This window comes from Barbus barbus (assembly GCF_936440315.1).
Source record: "Barbus barbus genome assembly, chromosome: 46".
NCBI lineage: Eukaryota > Metazoa > Chordata > Actinopteri > Cypriniformes > Cyprinidae > Barbus > Barbus barbus.
In genome coordinates this window covers 20,566,121-20,578,761 of record NC_136724.1, presented here as the reverse complement: position 1 = coordinate 20,578,761, position 12,641 = coordinate 20,566,121, and the positions used below count along the sequence as shown (strand labels likewise).

General features: G+C 37.7%; 2 protein-coding genes across 2 annotated transcripts; one reads left to right on the top strand and one right to left on the bottom strand.

Moving 5' to 3' along the window:
• The first annotated feature begins 120 nt into the window (after window positions 1-120).
• Window positions 121-4,567, top strand: LOC306864899 (caveolae-associated protein 4a-like). Its single transcript, XM_079409184.1, has 2 exons — window positions 121-664; window positions 2,986-4,567. The coding sequence occupies exons 1-2, from the start codon at window positions 299-301 to the stop codon at window positions 3,574-3,576; spliced, it is 957 nt and encodes a 318-aa protein (XP_079265310.1). The 5' UTR covers window positions 121-298; the 3' UTR covers window positions 3,577-4,567.
• Window positions 3,799-10,652, bottom strand: LOC306864900 (dynein axonemal heavy chain 8-like). Its single transcript, XM_079409185.1, has 8 exons — window positions 10,488-10,652; window positions 9,990-10,243; window positions 9,703-9,826; window positions 9,333-9,488; window positions 9,046-9,248; window positions 8,761-8,949; window positions 6,854-7,060; window positions 3,799-4,801 (listed from the first exon to the last, which is right to left on the bottom strand). Exons 5-8 carry the CDS (start codon window positions 9,100-9,102, stop codon window positions 4,622-4,624), a joined length of 633 nt encoding a protein of 210 aa, XP_079265311.1. The 5' UTR covers window positions 9,103-9,248; window positions 9,333-9,488; window positions 9,703-9,826; window positions 9,990-10,243; window positions 10,488-10,652; the 3' UTR covers window positions 3,799-4,621.
• Window positions 10,653-12,641: the final 1,989 nt, after the last annotated feature.

Below are 12,641 nucleotides of genomic sequence, written 5' to 3'. Positions count from 1 at the left end.
CTTCCAACCCCTCTGCCCTCTTTTCCAGTCGTTCCCTGTGTGTCTGGCCTTTGAACCTTGTGTTCCCTATATACAAGAAGGGTGGAGCTTCTATATTCTCCAGAACGTCCATGAAGCTCCAGTCAGAGGGCGAGTCCGTCTCATCCAAGCGTCTTCCAGGGCCCACCACGGCCCCACGATCCAGCAACCCACCCCATAACCCAACACCCCCCTGTGCACCAACAGAAATCCACCGAAGCAGGACCTGAGACCTTCGGCAGTTCTAGTCTAGGGTCCTCACTTGGTTACAAGGACAAGCATGGCCGACAAACTGGGACTGGCAGGTGTAGCGGACGAGCCCAGCACCCTGAACATCTTCACTCTGTTGGAAAGGGTGTCTGGAATCATAGACAATGTGCAGGCATGCCAGCAACGCATGGAGGAAAGGCAGCTGGAGCTGGAGAACACCGTGAAGAGCATCCAGGTGGATGTGGTGAAGTTGACGAAGGAGCACACGGCGACGAGTAGCACCGTGGAGAAACTTCTAGAGAAAACACGCAAGGTCAGCTGCCACGTCAAGGACGTTCGTGTGCGGGTGGAGAAGCAGAACATACGTGTCAAGAAAGTGGAGGAAACCCAAGTCGAGCTGCTGAACAAGAACAAGTTCCGTGTCGTCATCTACCAGGTAAGACTCTTTGCTTTTGATGGCATGTGAATGTTTTCTTTTGGACTGGATTTTTGGGGTTGGATCTCTAAAGCAGGTCTAATTTTGGAAACGTACCTTAGAATAGTGGAATTTTTCCTTTGCTCATGGTTGAAACGCCATGCATCGATTGTTTTTTGATTCTGTTTGTCCTACAGCATTTCAGCTTTTGAACTGGGTTTTTCTGGGTTCCATACGAAGTTTGGATCTCTAAAGCAGGTCTAATTTTGGAAACCTACCTTAGAACAGTGGACCTTTTTCCTTTGGTCATGGCTTAAACTCCACGCATCAATTGTTTTTTGACTCTATTTGTCCTACAGCATTTCATCTTGTGAACTGGGTTTTTCTGGGTACCGTATCTTCATTGGATCTCTAAAGCAGGTCTAATTTTGGAAGCATACCTTACAATAACAGACCATTTTCTTTCACTCATGGTTGAAACTCCATGCATTGATGATTGTTTTTTAACTCTGAGCTCATCCTACAACATTTCAACTTGCGCAAATGGGGCTATCAAAGACAGACAGATTGTCTCAAGATACAAGGTCTTGCATGATCCAAGATAAATCCTGGTCCATTAGAAGGTCATGTGGCCTACAGCCAAAAGCAATACAGCAAGAATGTTCTGCCAGCCCCCACTGAGAATGGAGGATTAGGTTGGCGGCCATTTTATCTGATATGTGGCAGGATGTCTGGAGTAACACACAGATAAACCATGTAATGTGATCCATGAAGGAGTAGAAATGAATTAATATACACTCTTTAGTGCATAAGAGAATGAACTATGAAGCCTTATTTGGAATACCGCTGTTGTTTAAAACGAGCCTAGATGTCCGAAATCAGATTAAGATCGAGTACAGAATTATGACATCATGGAGGAATGTTTCATTGCTAAATCTGGAAATACCGTTTCATACATCTCCAATAGATCTGCTATTGTTTGAAATAACTTGACAATCATTTGGGTAGCTTGTATTAGGACAGCCCAATTACTCTATACAAAAGCACTTAACAATGCATTAAAATCTTTATTTGATTTATTTTAAGTTTCAAATAACCCTATAGACTATTTATCTAAAATCTTTTAACAATACCACAATGTTTTCATACATTTTAAAGAGAAGATTTTCTGAAATTATGATAGTAAATGCTTCAAGTCTGTTACAAATATTCTGTAACTAGATTTGAATTTAAGACTCTGCATTAATCAAATAAAATTCAATTTACTGTTATGTTTTCAGATTAATAATTATGAAAAATGTACAATTACAAAGTTTTAGTAGAAGATTTATTTAAAGTTTCTGAAGATTTATCATAGGAAACCGGCTAGTGTTTTCCATTTTCCATATAACAGACATTTTCCTGAAGACTAATAGGCAACTAGTGTACTCAAATTAGCACATATTTTCTTATATCTTACATTTAATTAGTGCCCATGGGTTTGGTGGTCTCTTGAGGAGAACAGCTGACAGATTTGTTCAGGGTTATTCTGAGAACTGCACTGAAGCTTCATGTCCTAATATAGTGCTATCGCGTCTGACAGAGTGATGGTTTAAAAAGCTGTCAGAGTCTTTAATAACTTATTGAACATTGGCCTTTTGTTATCAGTAGTCTTTTTCTTAAAATGTGCATTTTGTTCGTGTATAAAGCACTGCGACTCTTCATGACTGAGTCACATAACTTGATTCACTTATTATAGCTATTAGCCTTTTTATAACCGAGCTACAGTAGGTTGATGTGCAAGTTATTCAACAGCACACTATTAATTTCACCTAAACCCTTTTGAAGCAGATTATAAACCTACCTGATATTTATTTGCAAACCATTGAGCGATGATGGGTGTACAGTGAAAATAAATATTGTTGTAATACTGATCTTGGAGCTTGAACGATTGGTTTGTACATTTAATGGACTATTTTGTCTTAGCGGAAGCTTCAAGAGAACAAGATTCAAGTAAAATGATAAAATAATTGAAACTTATATCACTATATAACGTTCACATATTTATTTGGTAACCAGTATCCTTCATGCCTTATTTTGCTATTCTAATAATGCATGATTATATGGTGTTTTTCTCGAGAACTGTGAAAATATATAATTATTTTGTTTTGTATAGAGCTATAATGAAATTATATATACGTTATGGCATTTTACAAAATGTAGATGAATCACACTCATGGAATGGAGTTGTAGGATATGTGCATTTTTGTTTGTCTTTTAAGTAGCCTAATACCATTTGATTTAAGCTGTCTCAGCTGTGCTATGCATGGTAAATTTATGGTACATTTATTCTCTTCCCACAGGGAGATAACAAGGTCCCAGCTGTACCTGCTTCTAAAGCATCTCCGAAGGGAGCAACGGGCGGAGACGCTTCCTTAGACCCTGATGCCCCAGAGGCCCCGCTTCCAGACTCGGATGAGGAGTACATGGTCGTTGAGGAGGCAGACTCATCTACTGCTGCCAAACTAAAGAAGACCGGCCTGAAGCGCATTGAAAGCCTGAAGCAGACCTTCTCCCGTGAGAACATGACTAAGACCAAAGAGAATCTGGGCACCAAGGTCAACAAGCTGGGTGAGCGCATAGTATCGGCCGAAAGGCGTGAGAAAATCCGACAGTCTGGGGAACGGCTGAAACAGTCTGGCGAGCGTTTCAAGGAAACCATGACGAAAACCGTGCCAGCAAAACTCAACCTGAAGAAGGAAAGGACGGTGGCTGAAGGTCAGGAAGGAGCAGAAGGGACCACGGAAGGAACGGCACCCGTCCCACCACCGAAGGGACGCAAGGCCAGCCCTGGTGTGGCCTACACGGAGCCAACGGAGAAACAAGAAGGTCCAGAAGAGGGCAAGGGTGAGGAATCAGAAGTGCCGATGTATGATATGAAGCAGCTTTCTTAAGCGGCAAGTCTTGACAGTCACATTTGGGAAAGATTCATGTACAGAAATTCGATTATGGAGAACTTGAAGGTGGAAAGATTGGGAAGATGAGAGATATTGCTTCTAAATGTGTGGATAAGTGGATGGTTCTAATGACAACTGAATGAACGAATTAAGGAAGTTGTACATTACAAACAAAATCCATAGTTTTTTTCTTCATTTTTTTTTTTCTTTTTCTTGTTTACATCTGTTATGGACTATGAAGGGTTATAAATGTTAAATTAATGTACTGAGATGACTAGGCTATGGTTTCTCATTTAAATTCAGCCAAAAACATGGTGCACTCTGTGATTTTTCTTTGTCTTTATTCTGTCACCTGTGGGAGTGGATGCAGCATCATGAAAAATCAAGGTAGGATATCCACTTCAGGCAGAATAAAACAGGTTTTTGTAAGACAATGATGTCTCTATACATTCTTCAGGGGTAAAATTCTTTTGAGGAAAAATGACTGAGTGCACCTTTTATGGATTGACATTATTTGTTAGGTGTGTGTAAAAATATTTTGAAGAAATTTCTTTGAATGGCTGAATTTACAAATAATTCACAGAGAGTAGCTTTTGGACCTTCTCTGGTGGACTTTAAATATATTCTGGTGTCAACTGACATCCAGCATGTCAACAGTGGATGAGTTAAGAATGAAATTTTTCAGTTTAGATGTTGTAGTGGTTTTTGGAATATAACTAACTGTGCAGACAAGTCATTTATAAACAATATTTTTCTGTGCCTATCTGTGTAAACTCTGAAAAACAACTTTTGCAGTCTAACCTTGGTGATGATACATCACCATTCAGTTGTAGTATTTTTAAATAAACATATCGACTCAATCAGCTGGTTTCTGAAGAGTTTCTGGGAAAAATGCATTTAGTGTAGTAGTAATCAAGACTGATTACAGAGCTTTGCAATCAGTCTGATGTTTAAGGATCACAGTAGTAAAATAAAGTGTTGTTACATTACATTATGAGTACATTATGAGTTTATTTACAGTCACAGAGCAAAGCTACTCCCCTCAGTGTCCAGTGGTCTGGTTCTGGCTGCTCCGGAGCAACAGTGAAAAGATGTATGTCAGGTCAGTTCTTCTTGGTTTCTTGTACACTGGGCAGGAGTAGAGATTAATGGGAGGCTTCTTGGTTTCTGTGGTGCTGCTCACTGCATACACATGCACAACCGGCAATGGTGTGAAGAGAACCTACCAAACAATACATATATCATGAATTTGCAGATTATTTGACTTTGGGTTTGGAAGATCCCTGAATGTTAGCACTGCATGATGGGATGTGCTTCAAAAAGTGATTTATTTTTTTACGGGTATAATAGACAAATTCATTGTAAAGAACTACACTACCTAAAATTCTGAATAAGGCAGAACATTTGTATATTGGACTGTTATTTTTGTATATTATGTCATTTGCAGTGCTTCACAGTCTGTCTAGATCAGTGGTTCTCAAACGTTTTACACCAAGTACCACAGAAAATATTTGGCTTTGCAAGTACCACCATTATGACCAACATTAAAATGCAGTACCACTATGCACAGTTAAAAACAACAACAAAAACAATCTGTAATAAGAATATTTATTATTGTCAGCCTCTTAAAACGTTGGAAATACACAGTTTGAACATTAACACTGCACTGTGCTTACTTCCAAGTAAATAAAAAACTTAATTAAATTAAAATATATTGCACATAAAAGTGAAATAAAAACTGTACCGTACTTAAAATTTAAATAAAAACTTTAAGTTACTGTACTTAAAGGTTAAGTAGCTACAATACATTTTCATTTAATCTTTAAGTACAGTACAGTTTTTATTTAACTTTTAAATAAAAAAGTACTTGATTAAAAAGAAAAAGTTAACAGGCTCTATGTGTAGCTGCAAGTAACGACAATCAGGGTTGATTGTCAGGCAGCTGAAAACGCCCAGCTCTGAGCGCTTGAACGGCGAACGCGACAAGTATAAAAGCCTCGTTCGTTTGAGAAGGTGCGCGCGCAGTCAGCGGAGGCTCGCGAAGCGGAGACAGGCAAAAGTATAAATCCAGCTTGAGAGGGCAGTGTATTTTTGTTTTTTCAGTTGAGACGCTGTGGTTGCTATGATATGGAATATCCGCTGAAGTAATATGGCAGACGCATCGCGAATGAAATGTTTCTCCAAGCATTATATTTCATAACAACATTATGGTACTCCGGAGGGTGTGACGGTATTAGTCCTGCCCCTCCTCTACTGTGATTGGTTAGCTGACTAAAAAGTGACAGTGACGAGCGCTAAGTTTTTACCCAAACATTCTTCAACTCTTGACGAAAAAGAAAAGAAAAGAACACCCTAGTGCTCAGCATGAAAAAGACGTTCCCATTTAAAACAATTTAAAAAAATTGTTAGCCTCGGGCAAAAAAAACACTTTGGTGGACACGCGGCCTAATTTATATTTAATTCAGAGATTCCTCTGTGTACCACTAGCGTACCACACTTTGAGAACCACTGGTCTAGATCATAAAAGATTTTAACAAATGGAAAATACTAGTGGAATTAAGACTGCTGATAAAGTCACTGAGTTGTTCAGTCAGGAGAATCATTCAAGACACTACTGGGTCTAGAAGAAAGTTAATAATGATTTGTATTCACAAAAATACTTATGTAAATGTTCTTTTTTTCTTTTCTTAAGATAGTTCTAAGACAAAACTAAATAATAACAATTAGAATTTTAAAAAATTGATTGTAACAATTTTTTTTTAAACTTTTATTTTAGTATAATTGAGATATTAATATTTTTAATATTTTAGTTAAGGTTTTAGTAATTTTGTTGTGCTTTTGTCTTTTTTCTGCTTTTTAAATACGTCTATAGAGTTTTTAATAATCAACTAAAAGAAAATGAGAAATATTGTCTTGACTAATTTTTAACTAAAACAAACAAAAAAAACAAGTATTGATTGTTTGATTTCCAACTTGCCCTAATTCCCTAAAGGTAGAGCCTGTAATTTTAGTCTTAATATCTAAGTATTTGTTTAAATTATATATTTACATATTTCAGAAAATATTTCAGAATTTGTCTATAATAGTTCTTAGGATTATTCTTACAAACATGAATTGTAAGAAATAATGTTTCTTAAGAGGATTTTCATGAATACGGTCCCAGGTCTGTTGGTGATGGCCAGTCTTGATTTTGTGTTAACTTCTAAAACAGCCAAACCTATTATCCATAAACTTATGGCCACATATTGTCTTCATTTATCCTTCCCCAGAATACCTTTGGAGATGTTTCTGTCAGTTTTGCATTTTTCTTGTCCCATCCAGCACCATCCAGATAGAGGCCATAGATATAGACGCCGCCCACATCTCCTGGCGGGGGGGCTGTGACATCTTCCTTCATCATGCGAGTGACGACAGTGTCTAGGGCCCAGCCTTTAGACAGATTCATTCGAGTGGTCTCTTGACACATCGCAGTTAAGAACCCCTATAATGAAGAACAATACGTTAATCCCATTTTTTGTAGGTTACTCCTCACCTGCATAGAGTCATTTGAAAGTTTACAGTCTATATTTAATTAAGACACTAAAGGCTGGAATTCACTACACAACTTTTAATATCTGAATAGATCTTTAAAACTGGGCATCATATATTAAATGACTGAGGATCATACACTACCAGACTTTAACCTCTGATGGTTTTCGTTTCTGTCCACCCTTGGTTTTTTTTGGGGTCTCCAGAGACCCCAGACAATAACATTTAATTTTGTAACAAGATAATAGGTTTTTTTTTTACAAATGTAATTTTACTCTGTTTGTTAATGTTTTTACTCAACATTTGTGCAGTTTTTGGAGGATTTATGATATCTTTTAAATTTCTATAAATAAATAAACTTATTTAAATAGGCTTTTTACAAAAAAACAGCATTTGATGTAAAATTCACTTTATAAAAGACCCAGATTTCTAACTTTCATTCATGGGGATAACATGGATCATTTTAAATGATTTAATGTAACATTTATACCCATTTTTTGGAAAATGCAGTTTTAAAATAAAAAAGAAATCACTTTAACCACTAGATGGCTATAGAGCTCCACTATATGCTATTTGACTACCTGAAAGATATCTTTTCACAAGTTGGATTCAGTTGGATTCATATCTAAATATTATAAAATCACAATTATAAAACAAAAATAAAATATTTTTTGTCAAAGTTTAGTATTTTTTGTACTGAAAAAAACCCAGTTTTTCAATAATGTTACATTATGATTAGAATCAAACCTGAGCAAAATGTTACAAAGAGAAATGTTGGAGTCTTAAGATTTTATCATTTATTTCAATTATCTATTTTTAATATAATTCTACAACTTTAATCAACATTTCAGTTACTAACTGTAACAGAACAAAAATGAACAGTTATATTACATATGAACACATGAACTGAATAGCAAAAAAATGTGTTCCTCTATATGTGTGTGTGCACGCGTGTTGTGAGCAATATAATTTAGCATTGTGGATGTTTTTTGCATTGGTGGAAGTGTGCCACTTTATTTGTGCCATTTCTGTCGATGTGTTCTGCGTTGTTTCTGATTTTGATGATGAATTTTGTCTATTTTGATTGCGGGGTCTCCAGAGACCCCGAAGACCACGAGTGTCACAAATTTTGTCACGCTAACATAAAAACAGATATCATTCCAATGTTTTATTTTTTTTTGTAGATCTAGAAAGTGTTGAGAGCCGTAGAAGGTTTCATACCATTTGGACAAAGGGAACATTTTTTTAAATTTGAGCAAAAGTCATTTGCGGGTCAAAAAGACCCCGCAGACCATCAGAGGGTTTAAAGTCTGTCCACAACAAACTCACGCAGGAACGTGCACCTTATTGCTAGGAGATATGTGACAAATGAAAACAATGTGTTCTAAAATCGGCTAAAAATATCAAACGTTTGAAATCCTCCAACTGGATGGAATCATAGTCTGAAGCTACAAAATCAGTCTGTGAAAATCATACACTGCGTTATTTTCTATGAAATCTGTCAATTGAAATCCGCAGTCTGGCTCTGACTTTCGGCAACTAGGGCCAACTTATCCAAACTGAATTACCAGGGGGGCAAAAGTCGTGTAGTTTATTCCAACCTTAATATGCTTTGAGCCTTAGCCTAATAAAGAAGTGGCCCAATAACTTCACCTCGTGTGGCACATAGTCAGCAGGAAGTTTTTCTAGCATCTCATTGGCCATCTTCTGGACAGACGACTCCCTGGTCTCGCCCTCCCCGCTGCTGCTGTCTTTGGGTTGGATGTTGAGGATAGTGTTCAGGGTTTCATTAGCCATGTTGGTCTGGTAAGTAATGTCAGCATTGGAATGGAGGCCAAATACCTATTGAATGAAATTTGAATCAACAGGTTATAGGTTCTAGGTCACCACCCAGTCGCCCCATCAAACCCCATAGAAAATAATAATTATCCGTATCACCTCAGGTGTATCAACCAATGGCAGAGTATCAATATGCGCATGGTAATCTTGCAGCATCTTGGCCTTTGGTATAGTATATCCTTTATAGAAACATATCTGGTTTAATTTCTATAATTTCCTTTATAGAAATTAAACCAGATATGGACGAAAGTATTGAGTAGGCGTTTGTCCATATCATCCGTGACACGTCCACCATAATGCACCTACAGAACCAATAGTAAAATTACAGAATGTTGTTAAAATTTGGGATGTGTCAAAAAAAACAAAATGGCAGGTCTATACTGTACCTCTCCTAGCATGTATCGCAGGCAAATCCAGTTCACTCCTCTCTTGATGTCGATATCATCCAGGTGGTTCTGCACAAACTGGACACTGGAGGTGCAATCAGCCTGGTTGAACTCATAGGGAATGTTCCAGCCAAGTGGACCAAATTTGCGTCTCTCCTTTAGTGGGAATATGACAAATAGGACAACAGGTCTTAAATGGCTGGGCTGAAATCGTACTTTTTTATAGAATTTATTAATATAATATAATGTTTATGTTATTGAGTGGCTTATAAAGAATATTTTTTATATTGTTTTAAATTCTTTTTAGCAGGGTATCCCAATTAGGGCTTTATGAGTTTATGAAAATCTAAAAATGTCCAGCTGTCCTGACCTGGACTGTGGTATGGAGGAAGGCCACATAAAATAGAAAATAGGCCTCCACTGAGGCATGTTGGAGATCTCCAGCTGTTCCTGGGTCACACTATTGTATGTCCGCTTGAGACCAGCCTTCACCCCTGCATCGCAGATCATTAACCCCACATTATCAGTCTCTGCATGCTTAGCATTTCAATTTCCTTTTTTATTCCTTTATTTTTATGACATGATGTTGAATAAAGAACCAGAAAGATATTCTGATAACAATAATGATAAATCTAGCACATGAGGAAATCTATCTACCTTGCGGAGGCTCATTTGTGAATTTAATTGAAGACTGCAGGAAGTTAATGGGGAACTTAGGGTGCACCTCTGTGGTCACCCACAACCTGAAATTGTCATGGATGTTCTCTGTTGTGGTAACCGTCTCTAAACCTTCATCAAGGAACTCTAATCCCAGATGGCAGTTCTGCAGAAGTAACCAGCCTCCATCGGACATGCTCTGGGCCAGAAGCCTTCTTGCATGTACTTCCTGTCCCTGTCCCATGGAGATTGGCCTGCAAGAAGCAACATTTGGATTTTAAAAGTCATCAAATCTTCACATCAAGCTATATTATATTTTAAATGAAACAAGCGAAACTGCAAATTAATATGAAGGTGGCACCAGTCTGTACAAATTGTTTGACTGGAGCAACAGTCAAACATAAAAATATTTGACTTCAGAATGCCCAAACTGACCAATCAGAATAAAGCATTCTAGAAAAGCGTGTAATAATGAATAATAATTCCTTAATTCCATACCTTTGACCTGGCGAGTCTCTCTATGTTCTCTGTGGGATCAGAACCCATAGACAGGAAGCAGACTAGAGGAATCCTCTTATCACTTTCTGAACACATGGCATCCATATCCAGAATCATTCCCTCTGCATACTTCAAACCCATTGATTCGGCAATGTATTTACGTGCCTAGCACAGAATAACAAGGAGCAAAATTATATTTGAATTCCATAAAAATGGCCATTTTTATACACTTAGTCATAAATACTTGAAAGCATCTGTTGAAATATCACAAAGTTCACAAAGAGAAATGGTAATTAAAGACTTCCTAGCATGAATTCTTCCTAACTAATGTTTTATGAATATATTTAGTCTTGTGAATAACACACACATATGGTCAGTGGTCAATGAAAGGTCAGTGACTTCTTGTCACTGCTTTGAATTTGTCTCAGCAGCTGTTAGAGATAAATGCATGCTGTTATGCATAAATAATTAATATTATGTGCATGTTAAATTTAATGGTTCTTAATTAAACACAATATTCAAAGTTGAAATTTATATTAATTACTGCCAATAATACTGCTGGCCAGTGTTTGCAAATCAAGAATTATACTGCAGTAAGATTCAATTTCTTAATCTTGTCTTTACAAGTAAGGTTATAAGGTTCTTAGTTAGTCTAAAAGAATGATTATCTATGCCTAAATAAGGTGACAGTTCTCCACTGACCAGTAAATGAATACCATGTGCCTACCCATGACCATATACCAGGCCTGTGGTGTCAAATTATAAATGACTATAGCCAGGGGCATCCTCAGTCCTTCTACTCTCACTATGGACAATCTACCAACAAAGCTAAATATCTGTAATTTTATAGAGCGAAGATCATATAATATACATCCATCAATCCATTTTTCAAACTGCTTGTCCAATGTAGGGTCACAGAGATGCTGGATACATAATATCCCAGCATCAAGGGCAACATATAACTTCATAAATAACTATTTTCTTTATGCAGAGTATTTTTTTTTTTAAATTGCCATTAACAGACCTGCAAACTCATCAGAGAAAAAAAGGTGACAGTGTTGTTGGGGGGGGCAGAATGGGCGACGCCGACACTGTGAACTCATTAGCCTTGCATGTTCGCCAGATTCTAAATAGACATTGTTTACAAGTAATGCGGCGCATCCAATGCAACAGGACGTCAAATTGCTTTGTTACACTGTATTACTCTCGCATCAGCTGTTGTCTAAACAGTCACATCTACCCACATCAACACATCAAAAACGCTTTAAAAGTAGGGCTACTTCCAGCTGACTTGAATGACTGCTGCGCACACGACAACCTCCATAACGTGTCGTTAATCAGGGTAGCTCAGAATTGGAGTAGTAGCCAGAACTCAGGGCAGAGCACCTGGCTTAAGTTAGGGGCTAATGATAAGGTTGCAACCTAAGTTGGCTATCTGAAATACTATATACTTACGTAGCAAGCTAAATGGTTAACTTTAGTTAGCAAGACGGTCAGACAATGCAGGAATTAACATTACAACTAGCTAACAATGTTAGATGGCTAGAAAATTTGCTATCTTGCTAACGGAAATTCCAGCATTGGATCCGCTTGTATTGCTTGCTATTAAGCATTTTGCTCGAAGCATAGGCTAACTGTATGAAAAAAAAAAACGCTAACTTAGCTGACGTTATTTGACTTAAGCAAACAAATATCTTTTGTTTAGCTCCAAAAAGACTGATTTACCTTGAATTCAATTTCCATCAGTGTTTCCACATTAGCTCTTGACAGGCGCAAACACAGATGGCAGTGTGTTTCAAGATCCTGAACCAAGCGCTGAGATTCAGATTGGTCCAGAAAAAATGTCATTTATAAGAATTGTCCAATAATGGCCTACATGGCACGCAAGCCCACCCCCACCTCCCTCTCTTGACAGGCGAGATTCAGTAGAGATTCTGATCGGCCCAGATGTCAATTAACGGAAGACCCCCCCCCTAAAAAAAACTCTCCGGTTCTGCACGATTCACGTGAATGACCCAATTGACAATAAAAGCGGCGATTGTCGCCGAAAAGCAACAAGTTTGCAGGTATGCATTAATTTTGGCATGAAAGTGACCTTGGCAGGTGTTCTTGAGAAGTTTTGTGACCCCACTACCTTTAAACGTCATAACAGGC